The sequence below is a fragment of the Alnus glutinosa genome, chromosome 2, assembly GCF_958979055.1.
Source record: "Alnus glutinosa chromosome 2, dhAlnGlut1.1, whole genome shotgun sequence".
Lineage (NCBI taxonomy): Eukaryota > Viridiplantae > Streptophyta > Magnoliopsida > Fagales > Betulaceae > Alnus > Alnus glutinosa.
In genome coordinates, this window is record NC_084887.1 from 20,420,398 (window position 1) to 20,437,345 (window position 16,948).

Sequence of the window (16,948 nt, forward strand, 5' to 3'; positions counted from 1 at the left end):
TTTTGAACACCCGCCGCTGTTCATGGCCCAGCAAAGGAGGTGAATTGGGCCAGAAAAGCCCATTATTAAAATTCTTATCAGAATAGAGGATACAATTTTGCTTCTCCACTCCGATTCTTCCATCTTGCCTATGTTAATTTTTAAGAAATTATCTTATCTTCCTTAATTTCTCTACAAGATATGATACGTTTATAATTTTTGTACAATTTTTATCCAATTTCAATATTTTGTTTTAGGAAAATGCTCAAAATACTCATAGTGCACAACAAGTGCACTGTCACAAGGCACATGTGACAGTGCACTTGTTGTGCACCATGAGTACATGTATTATTTTTTTTTTTGAAAAGCGGCCATTAGATATGTAAGACCCACATGTATGAAAATATATTTAATAATTAATTTGAAAAAAAAGTTGGATGAAAGCTATACAAAGCTCGTAAACATATCATAATTGATTTTTAAAAAAATTATTAATTATATAGAAGTTGTATAAAAGTTTGTAAACCTATCATATTTTTATTTTGACATGTCTTTATAATAAAAGAGAAATGATTATTAATTTTTTTTTTTATTAAAGAAAAACAACAAAACTATGTAAATGAGTTGTGTTCTGATTTTATGATTTGTTTTAAAAAATAAAAAATAAAATAAAATAAAAAAGTCTGTAATTATGTCAATATTTGTGGCATGGACGGTCAGAATCATTTTTCATAATAAAATATGTAAGACGTTGGGGAAAGCGGACAGCCGACGTGGCAAAAGAGCCTTGCAAACAAACTACGAGGAGCGTGTGCACAAGTCATGGCACGCACAAACATAAACAAAAATCGAACTTTTTTGTTCCTCCCATGCCGAAACGACTGAATGCACGTTCGGCTTCAGATCCCATCTATCTCTCTCTCTCTCTCCCCGGGGCATATGGTCAGTGCCCTGAATTATCCGAAAGCTGTTGTCGTTGATCCCCACCACCGGTTTAATCGCTCTCCGGCCACGGCGATCTGATTTGACCAAATTCAAAGGACCACAACACTCTTCATTCTTTGCTAGTGCGGCCGGCGTCCGTCTTCGCTTCCGCTCTGCTTTGAAATCCCCCAAAGTCTTCCATTTCAAAGGTTTCATCGTTGTCGCTTTTCTATTTTGTTCTTTTACCTATTTCTCTGTTTGTTTGCGTTTTCGCCTATTAATGCAATTCTGTGAGCAGAGAATTTGGTGGGGTGGGTGATCATGGAATCTTTTTTTTTTTGATAAGTAAAGGGAATTCGTTACGTGTGTTTGCCTTTCGCTCCGACTATCCTTTCTCTCTTTTTAAAGGATATCGGTGACAAGGCAGGTACTTTTTCGCTCTTGTTTTTAACGATTATTTGCAAGGATCTGTGCATGATGTTGGATGATGAGAAAAATTATTCGTTCTCCTCACTGTATGTCTGTTGAGAAAGCCTTGGAGAAAATGAAATGACATTTTGTATTTTGTGCTTCCCAGCGAGTGCTTAACCGAAGTTGGGTGGAGATTATGAATATTTTGGGTCCTACTTTATGAAAGCTGCATTCCCCGTTTGTAATATGAAAGGCTTAAAGCAACCCATAAAACAGAATGAAAAAGCACCCATTGCTGTTCATATTTTAGTTATTTTTTTATTAGATTCTGGCACTTGTACGAAAATTCACATTAGATTCTGGGAAATTTTGAAAAACTCGGCTCTATTTGCCGGCGAGTAGTTTCCATTTAAGCTCTCATTCGCAGCCGATTGATCGTCGATTCTTTCCCTCCGGTAAGAATCCACTTTCTCTCCCTCCCATTTTCTCTTCCTCAATAATTTTTTTTCTTAGAGATTTTGGCCTTCCCAAAAGTTGTCGATAATGCCCGTCATGTCCCAGCCTCTGAGACCCTGATTTGCAAAGTGCAAAAAGCTTTCATCTTTGAAGCCAGGAGGTCCAAGAATTTGGTTTCTGATTCATTTTTTGCTTCTGGGGTTTCCACATTCTGGTAATTAATTAAGGATTTATTCTTGAGTTCCTGAGAATTTAGATTCTTTTTCCCAGGTTTTGTATAGTTTTCTTTTTTTGGGATTTATTTTAGAAGGTGGGTTCTTTGATCAAATTTTATTGAATAACCTTGTTTGGGTTTGCAAATATTGATGGGTTTGTTATAGGTTTCAGTAAAAATTGAAAAATTAAAGGCAATAAGAAACAGGTCCGTGAGTTTCTTGCGGGTTTTCTCAAGTTTTTCGAACAAAGTTTGTTGCTGATGTTGCTCCGAGTCTGATTCGCAAGGAGCCAGTGGATTATTGAAATCGAAAAGGATGAATGTTTGAAACTATGAGTGTTGTGAATAATATAATAAAAGAAGAAAGTAGAAAAAAATATTAGAGAATCTGTTGGAGTGTATATTGAAAAAGTAGTAGTTAAAGTAGGGAATTGTACGTTTTAGTTAGTTATTATAACTAAGCTTGCTGGAGATGCTCTTAGTGTATGTGTGGTGTATTTGGAATTGGTTGCCAATTGTTTTTTGTTATTTTAACATGTTTCTGACTGATAAAACACGATACAATTGCTTTTTGTCTACTTATTGGAAAAAGTTGTATTTTGCTTGTTTGTAAAAGCTGCAGCAGTCAAACTCTCGAGGTCTAAGTATTAAAGAAATAAAGGACATGGGAAAAAACAAAATTTATGAAGAAAGGTGTGGGCAAAAGCCTTAGGGAGCCGATTCATGGAGTCTGGAGAGCATGAGGTAGGCATCGAGGTTCGAGAAGTCGGTGCAAATGGCGTTTGGATGAAAACAACAGAAGTTGAAGCGAAGCTTGACGAGGGAAACATTCAAGAAGCTGAATCTTCATTACGAGAAGGCTTATCACTCAATTTTGAGGTTAGGATGTTCTTATCAAGTGAACATTCATGCATTTTTCATTTTTATGTTGATAATAACAAGCAATTAAATAGAGCCTGTATTCTTATTTTTTTGGATAAATAATTCAATTTTTTTAGAAAGCGCAAATGGGCACAACTCAAGTACACAGAGAATATACAAGAGAGACACCCACTTAGGGAGAAGAAGAAGAATAAAATCCAGAAATTCTAGAAAATTAGAAACACGAGAACTATTGATAGCAACCGTTCACCAATAAAGGGTCTTGAACAATATATCTTTCAACTCTACCACCATTCTCTCACAATGTTCAAAATTTCGAGAATTGTGTTCTATCTAGATACACCACAATACACAAAGGGTAGCCATGCTCCAAACTTCTAAATTACAGTGATTGCCAAACTGGCCTTTCCAATTAGCCAATAACTCTTAACATTTGTTGTGGCATTACCCACTCTATTCCAAAAAATGGAAAACCAATACCCACAAGTCTCTAGCTACTTCGCAATGGAGCAGAAGATGATTGATGGTTTTCCCGCTTTTCTTGCACATGCAACACCAGTTCTTCAGTATGACATGTCTTTTCTTACATTATTCAAGGTTAAGATCATTCCTAACATTGCTGTCTAAACAAAGGGAGCCACTTTCGAAGGTGCCTTGCTTCTCCAAATGCTCTTATAAGGGAAAGAGTAGCCAGCGGGGAGGGGGAGGGGTGGTAAGTTTATGATAAAAAGATCTGAACTCAAATGATCGCCTTTTGGAGGGGGCCCAACAAATCCTGTCCTCGCAAAAAGATTTATCTGAATTGTGTTTCAACCATGATGTTCACTGGTTGCTTGCATTTGTATATATAGAGAATCGGTTACAAGAGTTTGAGATAGAGAAGGTTTCTATCTAGGAGAGTTTACATAGAGATAGAATTACACTATAGGATAGGCTTCATTTAAACCTATTCTGATCTAAAGAAATACAACCGGTTAAAGTTCTACTCTAAGTCTAACTGGTTTGTTTACAATTCAAACTTTAGAAGTTATCTCTTATCTTCGGTTGAAGATAAGAGAACTTTAGCGCTCGGACTCTTTGACAAGAGTCTGAGTGCTTTAACATCCCCCCTCAAGGTTAACAGGGAGGCTTGGACGTTGGGCTTGGAGCAAAACCATGGAAACCGATTTGAAGCAACCAGTTTGGTTAGAACATCAGCGATTTGCTCTTTCCTGGGGATGAACAGAATTTGTAGAGTCTTGGCAGCAACATGATCCCGAACAAAGTGAAAATCAATTTCCACTTGTTTGGTTCTAGCATGAAAAACCGGATTGGCTGCCAAGTATGTGGCTCCAATATTATCACATCATAACTTTGGAGGAGAAGGAAGATGGACATCAAGATCGCGAAGAAGATACTGAATCCATAGCAGTTTGGCGGTGGCATTGGCAACAGATTTATACTCAGCTTCTGTACTCGATCTGGACACTGTTGGGTGTTTCTTAGGACTCCAAGAAATCAGGTTGGATCCCAAAAATACACAATATTCGCCAGTAGACTTTTGATCATCGGGGCATCCAGCTCAATCCGCATCAGAAAAGACTTCAAGTGCAGATGTATTCGATCGAGTGAGTAGAAGACCATGAGAGACCGTATGCTTTAGATAGCGTAGTATCCTTTTGACAGCCTGCCAATGAAGTTTAGTGGGCTTGTGCATAAATTGACATACTCGGTTTACTGCAAAGGCCAAGTTTGGGCGCGTGAGAGATAAATATTGCAAAGAGCCCACAGTACTACGATAGAGCAAAGGATCGTCCATAGAATCACCATCAAATGCTGAGAGAGAAGTTGAAGAAGACATTGGAGATGAAATTGGTTTAGCTTCTAGCATATTGGTACGCTTGGGGAGATCAAGTATGTAGCGTCTTTAGGAGAGTAAGATACCAGATTTCAGTGGAACAACTTCCACACCAAGGAAGTAGTTGAGTTTGCCAAGATCTTTGAGTGCAAAAGACACTCGAAGCTGCTGCAAAAGATCAGAAATAGCTGCTAGAACAGAGGCAGTGATGATAATATCATCGACATAGACTAAAACAAACATAGTTAATGATGGAGTTCGTAAAATAAAAAGAGATGTATCTGCCTTAGAACTAGTAAAACCCAGATCATATAGTTTGGTGCTTAGTCGGGCAAACCAGGCCTATGGGGGCTTGTTTCAAGCCATAGAGTGCTTTTTGTAGTTTACAAACATGATTCGGTAGACTTGGATGAGAGAATCTGGGTGGCTGAGACATATAGACTTCTTCATCGAGAAAACCATGTAGAAAGGTGTTTTGAATGTCAATTTGACGCATATCCCAGCCGTGAGAGTAAGCCAAAGATAACACTGTCCGAATGGTTGTTGGTTTAACAACCGGGCTGAAAGTCTCTCCATAGTTTAGGCCAGCCTATTGATGAAACCCTTTAACTACAAGACGAGCTTTATGTCGTTCAATAGATCCATCCGCCTTTCTCTTAAATTTGAACACCCACTTGCAGCCCACTAAATTTGTAGCTTGTTGAGGAGGAACTAGAGTCCAAGTCTGATTCTGAACGGGTATTTTGATATCATTGGAATAGCAAGTAGGTTCTGCAAATTCGGAATCTTGTACAGCCAGTAGAGCCCGAGAAATAGGATATCTTATTCTGCCATTTGTGAAGACTCGTGGGAGCACAACTTGATTCTGTGCACGGGTGACCATAGGGTGAATTCGGGTGGGAGCAGGACAGGGAGTGGGAGATAGGGAAATAGGTGAACTAGAGATTGAAGGAGAGGCTGAGGAGCTAGAAGCAATACTGGATGGAGAAGAAGCAGCATAGAAGGTAGGAGAGACAGCACTAGAAACATGAGTGGATTCTGTATACGGAAGTTGGACAGAATGCTTTGGCAATACTGCCATCTGTGAAGACTCGTGGGAGCACAACTTGATTCTGTGCAAGGGTGACCATAGGGTGAATTCGGGTGGGAGCAGGGCAGGGAGTGGGAGATAGGGAAATAGGTGAACTAGAGACTGAAGGAGAGGCTGAGGAGCTAGAAGCAATACTGGATGGAGAAGAAGCAGCATAGAAGGTAGGAGAGACAGCACTGGAAACAGGAGTGGATTCCGTATACGGAAGTTGGATAGAATGCTTTGGCAAAGTTAATGAAGATGGTAAGACAGTACAGGAGGGTGGCAACTTGGGTTTAGACACTGAGGAAGGAGAGGAAACTGGAAAGATGGACTCATGGAATACAACATCACGAGAGATACAGATACGACCAGTGGGAGGATGAATACATTTATATCCTTTATGATTGCGGCTGTAACCTAAGAAAACACATTGCTGAGACCGGAAGTCAAATTTATGTTGATTATAAGGACGAAGGTTTGGAAAACAAGCACAACCAAAGATTTTTAAAAACTTGTAATCGGGATTGCGATTAAAAAGTTTTTGAAAAGGGGATTTGTTTTGCAAAGTTGGTGTGGGAAGTCTATGAATGAGATAGCATGAAGTTTGGCAAGCCTTATCCCAGAAAGGTTTTGGAACATGACTTTCAGCAAGAAGAGCAAGTGTTGTGTCGATGATATGTCGATGTTTGCGTTCGATACAACCTTGCTGTTGATGTGTGTGAGGACATGACACACGATGAATGATGCCAAGTTTATGAAAAAAGGTGTTGGGAGAACGAAATTCCCCACTCCAATCGGTTTGAACTCGTTGAATTTTAGTATTGAATAGATGTTCAACCATAAGAAGAAATTTATTGAAAACTGAAAAGACATCAGATTTGCATTGAATGGGAAATAACCAAGTGAATTTGCTAAAAGCATCAATAAATGTAACATAATATTTATTTCCATTTGATGAAACAGCGGGGGAAAGACCCCAAACATCATAAAATAAAAGTTCTAAAGGACGAGTGAACATTGAACTAGATGTCGGAAAAGGAAGCTGATGAGCTTTGGCTTGCTGGCAGGAAGCACAGGAAGCAGCCGACTTATTGGATGAAACTGGAAGGGAAAACTTGGATATTACGTGCTTCACAGTGCGGAGAGCAGGATGACCCAAGTGTTTTTGCCATTGTTTAGCAGAGGTCCTTTCACCAAGAAGAGCAATAAGAGATGTGGAATTGTTGAGGGAGGGCATCAACTGATATAGGCCATGCTTAAGAGGACCCTGGTGGAGGATGGACTTGGTTGGGCAGTCCTTGATAACAAAAAAAGAAGAATGAAACTCAAAAAAGACAGAATTGTCATGAGCAAATTTACTGACAGAGATTTTTGCATATAGAAGGGACATGAAGTAAAATTTTAAGAACAAAGGAACGATGTGGACAAGAGATACGTGTAGAACCTACATGATTGATGGAAAAACCTGTACCATTTCCCACATGAATCTGGTTAGAACCCGTGCACGCATCTGAGGAGATGGTGAGATTGTTCAAGTCATGAGTGAGGTGGTGAGTAGCACCTGAGTCCGAGTACCAGCTATCATCAGTAGGTAGACTGGGAGAGGAGTAAAAGGTCTGCAATGGTGACTGAGAGTCATTCTGAGAGGATTGATCAAACCGTTGGTAGTAGGTGCTGGCATAATGACCAAGCTTGTTGCAAATCTGGCAGATGGGTCTGGAGGAACTGGCGTCATGAAATTGCTGGCCACGGCCACGTCCACGTCGACCAGAGGAAGGATCACGTCCACCAGGGAAGGTACTACGGTAGCCACGACCATTGGGGAAACCACAACCTCTGGCAGCATTAAAGTTGCGGTCACGCTGGCCAGAGTGGCTAGTGTTGCATGTAGTTACATGAGCAGTAGTATTGGAGAGATCCATGGTGGCCATTTGCTTCTCAAGTCGCATCTCATGAGCCAGGAGAAGACCGTAAATGTCATCACGAGAGATGGGATCTATGCGATTAGTGATGGAGGTAACCAGGGGATCAAACTCAGATCCAAGACCGGCCAACAAGAAGGAAATAGCCTCAAAATCATTGTGGGGTTGGCCACAGGAAGCAAGGGTGTCACTGAGAGTTTTCAGTTTATGGAAATAATCGGTGACAGATGAATTACCTTTCTTCAAGGTAGCGAGTTGGAAATGCACCTGCATGATGCGCATGCATGAGCTTGGGAAGCAAACATCTTCTCCAGTGATTCCCATAGTGCATGAGAAGTGGTGCAGCTGACAGCATGGGATACATAAGAATCAGATAATGTTGAGACCAGAACTCTGATGATAAGCTAGTCTTTTTGGTACCATGAGAGGTAATCCGGGTTGGCAATCATAGCAGGAGAACCAGGAGCAGTAGAGGGATTGACAATCAATTGAGCAGGAGCAGGAATCGTGTGCCATCAATGAAGCCATAAACATCTTAACCACGGAGATACGCCAGAAGATGAAACTGCTAGGCCATATAGTTGTCCTTGGCTAGTTTGATTGAGGGAGAATGATTCATGTGCGGAATATTGAAGATCGGAGCGGGTTGAGCAGAGGTGGAATCAGCGGTAACACTAGATTCAGCCATTGAATAATGAAGAAGAAAAGAGAGAAAAAAAATAAATAAATAAAGATAGACGTCTAGTCTTTTAGTGGCTCTGATACCATAGGATTTATCTGAATTGTGTTTCAACCGTGATGTTCATTGGTTGCTCGCATTTGTATATATAGAGAATCGATTACAAGAGTTTGAGATAGAGAAGGTTTCTATCTAGGAGAGTTTACATAGAGATAGAATTACACTATAGGATAGGCTTCATTTAAACCTATTATGATCTAAAGAAATACAACCGGTTAGAGTTCTACTCTAAGTCTAACCGATTTGTTTACAATTCAAACTTTAGAAGTTATCTCTCATCTTTGGTTGAAGATAAGAGACCTTTAGCGCTCGGACTCTTTGACAAGAGTCCGAGTGCTTTAACACTCGCCACTTCGACTTAGCCTGCTAGAGTACAAGAGATTGAAGAATGAAGTGTCCAACTCCATCTCCCAATCATGCATGAATCTGTAGCATATGTTTGCCACTGAGGCTTCTTTAAAGCGAGCCATACTAAACAACACCGGAAAAGCTTACGTTAGGGTTTGATCTCCGCACTATATGTCATGTTAGAACCGAATCTTTGACCCGTCTCCCATTTCAAATCTCACAAATATAGAGAAATTCCCCCACTTCCTCCTAATGTTTTTCCACACCTCCACCCCGTAGGACCCGTACACTGCATTGGAGCACCACCCATCCCACATGCTCTTGTATTTGGTTTCCACCACCAATATCCACAAAGCTTCCCTCTCCATGGCGTAACACCAAAGCTATTTCCCTAAAAGAGTTCGGTTAAACAAAATTAGGCTTCTAACCCCTAAACCTTTGAGGATAGTAGAGTACAAATCTTAGACCAACTGACAAGATGGAATTTAATGGATATCTTCTGCATTATAGATGGCATTTTGTATTTCCATAAATTTATCAGGTGTAAAAGAATATGGTCCCGTTCTGGTTCTTTGTTAACGTTGTTATCAAAGACATACTTTTTATCAGCAACATTTACAATTAATTCTGTCTATTCAAATGTCAGAGGTATAAGGGTATGTAAGAGTGATGCTTTATGTTTAATTGTTATAATTTACAGGAAGCAAGATCCCTTCTTGGTAAGTTGGAGTATCAAAGAGGTAATGTAGAAGGTGCTCTTCGTGTGTTTGAGGGCATCGATCTCCAAGCTGCTATACAGCGACTGCAACCTCCCCTTGCTGAAAAAGTGCCTTCCAGGAGGGGTCGCTCTCACTCCGAATCACTGCAAGCAGTCTCACAGCATGCTGCTAGCCTGGTGCTTGAAGCCATATACTTAAAAGCCAAGTCTCTCCAAAAGCTGGGGAGATTAAGTGGTAAGAGATACTTTTAGGTTTTCTTCCTATTCTTCTTTCCTTTTCGCTTTTTTTTTTTTTTTTTTTTCCTTTTCAGATTTGAATAAGAGCACGAATGGAACCTTGTTTACTGGGGATTTGCAGAAGCTGCTCGTGAATGTAAAAGTGTGCTTGATGCTGTGGAGAGGCTATTCTATCAGGGCATACCTGATGTTCAAGTCGACAATAGATTGCAAGAGACAGTCAGCCAAGCTGTAGAGCTCCTTCCAGAGCTTTGGAAGCAGGCTGGTTACTATCATGATGCGATTTCGGCTTATAGATGTGCGCTCCTTAGTCAATGGAACCTTGATAATGATTGCTGTACAAGAATTCAGAAACGCTTTGCTGTGCTTTTGCTGTATGGTGGAGTGGAGGCTGGCCCACCCAGTTTAGCTGTCCAGATTGATGGTTCATATATACCTAAAAATAATCTAGAAGAGGCAATTCTACTTTTTATGATTCTTATGAGGAAATTTATCCTTGGTAAGACCCAATGGGATCCATCTGTAATGGAGCACCTAACATTTGCACTATCTTTATGCCGCCAAACACCTGTTTTAGCTAAGCAACTTGAAGAGATCATGCCTGGGGTATATCATCGAGTTGACCGTTGGAATTCTTTAGCTCTTTGCTACAGTGGAGCTGGACAAGACAAAGTTGCATTGAATCTATTGAGGAAATCTTTACATAAACATGAACGACCAAATGACCTCATCGCACTGTTATTGGCTGCCAAGATATGCAGTGAGGATTCCCATCTTGCTGCTGAGGGAGTGGTATATGCACGGAGGACAATTAATAATGCTCAGGGGATTGATGAGCACATAAAGGGTGTGGGTCTTCGCATGTTGGGCCTTTGTTTGGGAATGCAAGCTAAAGTTTCTTCCTCTGACTTTGAGAGGTCTCGTCTTCAGTCTGAGGCATTGAAGTCATTAGATGGGGCTATTGCTTTGGAGTGCAATAATACGGACTTGATTTTTGAGTTGGGTATTCAGTATGCAGAGCACCGAAATTTGAATGCTGCTTTACGCTATGCAAAGAAGTTCATTGATGAAACCGGTGGATCCATATTAAAAGGTTGGAGATTGCTTGCTCTGGTTTTGTCTGCTCAACAGCGATTCCCAGAGGCTATGGTGGTCACTGATGCTGCTCTAGATGAGACTGCCAAATGGGAGCAAGGACCACTTCTCAGGCTGAAAGCAAAGCTAAAGCTCTCCCAGTCACTACATACGGATGCTATTGAAACTTATCGTTACCTCCTTGCATTGGTTCAAGCCCAGAGGAAATCTTTTGGGCCTCTTAGAATTATTCCTCAGGTAAGATTCTACATCTACTCTACATGCTGTACTTCAATTAAAAAACAGTTTTTTATTTTTTCAATCATAATTTCAGCCAGATGCGAGAGCCCATCTAATCTATTGCTATAAGTGGTGCAGAAATGGTATTATTCTGTGATCTTGTAATGTCTCTGAGGGGTGATTATCCCATCTAATCTCTTATTAAAGCTTTGACTTGGAGGGACATTATGTAAGTTCAAACTCTGAAATTAATCAGATGCAATGGGTTTTAAGGAAGTAATCTTAGAATCATTCCTTAGCTTGGTTTAGGATATTTAAATCTTGGTATCCTTATAAAAGGGGAGGTAACTTCACCTTATAAAAAATATAAATGGTGCACAGGAAAGCTACTATGTATGAAAACAATAAATAGATCAATAAATTAGCAAGTAAAGGGTGGAGGACAAAGCTATATGTTAGAATAATATGATGTGTATATATTCTAGAGACGGTTGTGATTATAGAAGTCATCGATGATTGTCAATGGTGATTTTAATTCATTTGATCACTTCTATTAAAGAAACTTATCAAAAATCACTACTATGAAAGAATGTTAGCGGTGTTAACCAATTCGGAGAATTCTGTGTTGTGTTTGGAAGTGATTAATGTTCGTCGTGTACGGTGGTTCTTTGGTTGCCGAAGACGCAATTAGTGGCTTAGTCTTGTGGTTGAATCAAGTTTTTGATGATGTTTTGGTTGTGGCTTGGCTCTGTCGGCATTCTGATTGTGGTTGCCGGCGAGCTCTGTTACTGCCGGTGAATTTTTGGCAAAGCTTCGAAGATGAAGGTTGTTTGGTTGCTGGCGCATCTTATTCATACCCAGGATAAGGATAATCCGTGGCTGGTTTAATCTCCTATCCCGTTTATGTTTATCCCTTTGTGGGCCACGGGTCCAACATTTGTCCATTAGGCCATGTTTATCACTACCTTAGCCCAAACATACCCCCAAACCATCCCTTAACCAACATAGCCACTCCAAATGTAAAGCCCAAGCAGAATCTTTACCCGAACTGTTCCTTAGCCATCCCAACACATCTCGGGTCGCATTCACACACCAACCCAAATCCATACCTTGATCCATATTCGATTCCCACCGGATTCCTAACTCTGGTGATTTCTGACGAATCCTCGCCGTTCTCGCCATTTTTTTTACTGGATCTGGTGATTTCCGACTGATTTCCAGCCAGATCTGGTGTCTTTCGGCACCTTCTGGTCCTTTTTCGGTGTTTTCCAGTTATTTGTTGCTGGTCTTGGTGGTCTTCGGTACTTTACGGTCCATCTAGTTGACATCTCAGCCTGTCTCGGCGGTGTTCAGATTAATTGTGGTGGTTTTCTGGCGAGTTTCAGCCATGTTGGTGGAGTTTATGCTGAAAATTGGTTCTTTTTTCCCAATACATTTGTCCTATCGGCTGCCACCATCATTTTCTCAGCCAGTTAACTTTTTTCAGTCAGAACAGTGATCCTCTTTAGGTTGGTTCTGCTCCATTCCGGCCAGTTCCATATATTTTTTGGGTGGCCCATTCAGCACCTTTTCGGCCGGTTCTGTCACTTTTTTTGGCCGGTTCTGAGACTTTTTCAACCGGTTTATGTATTTCAGTCAGTTTAATTCACCTTTTGGCCGGTTCAGCAATATTTTGGTCGGTTCTGTGACTTTTTCAGCCTATCCATGACTAATTGGTAGACTTTGGTGAGCACTATGGCAACTAAATCTGACCTTGTTTCTTCCTCAACTACTTCTATGACTTTGATTAAGTTCATTGGGGGGAGTTACATTTATTGGGCCAGATCAGTAGAAATGTTTCTTTGAGGCAAAGGCCTATTTGACCACCTCATATCAGACAAGTCAAAAAGTGGAGACTCCTCTAGTCTTTGGGATCAGGAGGATAATCAGATCATGTCTCTCATGCTCAACAGCATTGGACCCAATATTGGCGCTCCTTTATTGGATCTTCGATATGCAAAAGCCATTAGCTAGTGCTTGGAGCATATCCACTGACTCTAAAAATGTTTCTGGATATATGACATTTGCAAACAATATTTTGGACTCGCACAAGGAAATCAGATGCTGGCAGAATATTATTTTTAAGTCATGGGTGTCATAGAAGAACAGAATATGTATCAGCCACTTACATCTGATCTTGCCTGGATGGAGGAACAATGTCAAGATACGGATGTTTGTGAGCAGAATTTATGTAGTTTCGATATGTCTACAAAATCCTTGTTTCATAGCCAATTAGAATTTATATGTTCTAAGTTGGGCTTATATGAGATATATGCTTCAATTTGAAAAATAGGGGAGTGTTAGAATAATAATGTGTATATTCTAGAAACATGATGAGGTGTCCCTAGTGAGCTGTCCTATCCAGAATATTGTACCAACACTTCTATTTTTAGAAATGAATGTCTAATTGAGGGCAATGATAATGAAGCCCATTTTCAAATAACTTGTGTAACACTATACAATATATTAAAATGATCCACTAGTTTCTAATTCAATATGTACTTCCAAGATTTCTATCTTTTAGAAATATTACTTTGTTGCAATTCATATGTCCTTAAACTTATTTGGTTTTCTTTTGGTTCTTTACGAAAAAAGATAATGTTCAACCGTGCAAAAACAATTTGGACTTCCAGATTGATGAATTATTGTTTTGTAATTCATCTTTTGACCTTTTCTTATATGATAGGCTGAGGACGATAAAGTCAACGAATTTGAAGTTTGGCATGGACTGGCAAATTTGTACTCTAGTCTTTCACATTGGAAGGATGCAGAGATATGTTTAGGGAAAGCCAGAGAGCTAAAACAGTACTCTTCTGAAGCACTGCACACAGAAGGTAAGAACTGATACTTTAGTTACTAACAAATAAATTTCTGAGACTTATGTTAAAACTCCTTGGAAGTTGACAATATATGCCAACTGCCCAAAGATATCTATTACATGTTTCTGGTCGTCTACCTAGGAGAAATGCTGAAACTGATTGACTTATTTTGTTTAGAAAAATATATGCCCAAAGGGTTTTCAAAAACTAATGTTTTCATATAGAGGACCAATAATAGTGAGAGGCATGGTGGAGAGTAGGGGTGAAAATGTGGTTATTCTATTTTTATAACCGCAACCGCCATGCCTTAGGCGCTTGGCGGTTATAAAATAATCGCGGGTTAGCAATTATTTAAAGCTATAATCGCACCGCGTAACCGCTTTAAAATTTGTGCATTTTTTTTTTTTTTTTTTTTTGTGCCTATTTTTGGGTGTTGGGCTTTCATTGGACCTCTTTTTTTTTTATTAGTAATAAAATTTTACAAAAAGAACGTAAGGCTCTCCTAAATACACAGGTAGTAAGTGTAGATTGTTAGGATACATTGCAAATTGAAAGTTGGGGACATTGCAACAAGGGTGAATTAAAACACTATTGTACGCACTTGATGATAAAAAACATTGCTATCTTTAATATTGTTGTTGCTATTATCACTTTTGAGTAGAAATCATTAGCTGTAAAGCTTGTTACTATGGGTTTAAATGAGAAGGATCTCTTGCCAGACCTAATATGGCTTAGAAACCCTATATTCTTTGTAAAAATTGTCATTTTTCCGGGTAATTTCTACCAGGTGCACTGCGTGAAGGTCGTGGACAGATCCGAGAAGCTCTTGCTGCTTATATTGATGCCCTTCTACTGGAACCTTATTATGTTCCTTGCAAGATCTTGATTGGTAGTGTGTTGTCAAACAGAGGCTTGAAGGTATTGCCTGTGGCAAGAAGCTTACTGTCTGATGCATTAAGGATAGATCCTACCAACCGTATGGCATGGTATTACTTGGGAATGGTTCACAGGAATGATGGAAGATTATCTGATGCTGCAGACTGCTTTCAGGCTGCTTCCATGCTTGAAGAATCTGATCCCATTGAAAGCTTTAGCTCTATTCATTGACACCCTTCAATCTATCATAGGGTTTAAATTTTTTATTAGGTGAATTTTTTAATATTTACTTGTTCACACATTCATTTTTATTCCTTCAATTTTCTGCAACGAAATCTACTCCCCCCATGCTTGGGAATTGTTTTCTTGTTAAATATTTGCTGTTTTGGATACTCCCCCCAACCCCACCCTTTTTTTTTGGTTGTCTCACTCCTCTATGATAAAGGCACAAGGTAAAAAGTTGCAGCAGAAACCATGTTTTTATTGAAATTATTCCGTGCAAATAAGAAGAAAAATAAAGTCATTGATGGTAAGATGGATGGGTCGTAGAAAGCTTAGGTTGGTGAAGAGGGCTTATAAACATGTTTTGGTTAATTTGCAGTTGTTGCTCAGCTGTGTAAATCTTTGTTGAAAGAAATTTATAAATTCATTTTCTTTGAGATGTATCGAATTCTATTCTATATTGCTCTCTCTCTCTCTCTCTCTCTCTCTCTCTCTCTCTCTCTCTCTCTCTCTCTGCTGTATCGTTGTTTTTTTATTTTATTTTTTATTTTTTAAAGAGCCATAAAATCAGCTGCTTGATCTTTTCCTCTATAAATATATTGTGTTGTGTATATTCTTCATTAATTTTTTCTAAAATATTTCAACAGTCATGAATTAACCATATTTCAAGGTATGACATTATATACAGTTAAAATGTAACAAAACAAAATTTTTACAATGAAATAATTTCTGTCTATTTCACTTGAAATTGAGAGATCATATTCCTTTTATTAATAAGGTTGTCAATAACCAATTCCTTTGTTCCTTTATTATGACTTTGTATCTTAAGACTCGCAAAAACTTTAATTTTGACTTACAAAAATCTTAATTTTGACATACAAAAACCTTAATTTTGACACCGAATTAGCTAACATGAAACCTAACATGACTAAATTAGATTTAAGAGTTGGATATCACGAAATTCAGGTTATCCTGATGATGTCCACAAGACGGCATTTCAAATACATTATGGCTATTATGAATATTTAGTTATGCCGTTTAGCCTTTGCAACGCTCCCACAACAGTTTAGGCAGCCATGAAATCAATATTTAGGCCAAGTCTCCGAAAATTTATTTTGGTATTTTTTTGATGCTATACTCATCTATAGTCAGGCATGGAATAAACATACTGAGCAATACATTTTATTTTTGAGATTATAAGTCCTCAATTTTTTTTGGTAAGTCCAATAAGTATGTTTTTGTAAAGACTGAGGTTAATTACTTGGGCCACATTTTTTCTAATCAAGGAATTAAAGTGGACTCAAAAAAGGTAGAAGCAATGCAAGAATGGCCAAAGCCTAAAAAAATTGATTGAGATTAGAGGTTTTTTGGGCTTAATTGGTCATTACCAGAAATTTATTAAGAATTATAGTCAAGCCACCACCAATTCTGCCACCCCCAACCTAGCCTTTTTGGGGAGCGGAACCATCCCCAAAGGTCATTGGGAGGAGGGGGGTTCGGCATCCCTCTTTGGCACTTAGGCGGTTTGGCAACCTCTCTCTCTCTCTCATTTTCCTTTAAAAAGATGTGGTAAAGTTAATAGGTGTAAACTCAACTACGTGTGTACGTGTAAATTTTATTGAATATGACGTGGCAACCAGCTTACATGTTCTTGCTCAACATTAAAAATTTTAAATGAGAACAGAGGGAGTGATTTGATAAAAGGTCAAACCACATATGATTTGCTCAACGTTGTTGTTAAGATTATTCTGACCCTTTTTTCTATTTTTCGCCAATCCATATTAAATTTTAAAGATTTAATCGATTTATATTCTCACTTGATTTAAAAACTTGGAGCTTTTTTTGTTATAAAAAGACAAATCTGATTCATTATCATTGATCTTACAATGGATAAGATGCTAAAAGAACATCTTTCTTGTTATAAATGCAGCATCAAAGG

The 16,948-nt window shown here is 39.0% G+C and overlaps 1 protein-coding gene across 3 annotated transcripts; it reads left to right on the forward strand.

The window, feature by feature from the left end:
* Positions 1–792: 792 nt before the first annotated feature.
* LOC133861604 (protein NPG1) lies at positions 793–15,161 on the forward strand. 3 transcript variants are annotated; one of them, XM_062297392.1, is made up of 6 exons: positions 793–1,112; positions 2,610–2,863; positions 9,485–9,737; positions 9,861–11,071; positions 13,779–13,926; positions 14,699–15,161. In XM_062297392.1, exons 2-6 carry the CDS (start codon positions 2,708–2,710, stop codon positions 15,016–15,018), a joined length of 2,088 nt encoding a protein of 695 aa, XP_062153376.1. In that variant the 5' UTR covers positions 793–1,112; positions 2,610–2,707; the 3' UTR covers positions 15,019–15,161. The 3 variants fall into 3 exon arrangements, with proteins under 3 accessions (XP_062153376.1, XP_062153375.1, XP_062153374.1); XM_062297391.1 differs by having other exon boundaries at positions 794–1,112; positions 2,601–2,863; XM_062297390.1 differs by having other exon boundaries at positions 794–1,112; positions 2,607–2,863.
* Positions 15,162–16,948: the final 1,787 nt, after the last annotated feature.

Excerpts from the sequence above, each read along its gene's own strand:
- LOC133861604 (XM_062297392.1), top strand. The coding sequence starts at position 2,708 with ATGGAGTCTGGAGAGCATGAGGTAGGCATCGAGGTTCGAGAAGTCGGT. Across the intron at positions 2,864-9,484 it reads GCTTATCACTCAATTTTGAG|GAAGCAAGATCCCTTCTTGG; the intron begins GTTAGGATGTTC and ends TATAATTTACAG. Across the intron at positions 11,072-13,778 it reads CTCTTAGAATTATTCCTCAG|GCTGAGGACGATAAAGTCAA; the intron begins GTAAGATTCTAC and ends CTTATATGATAG.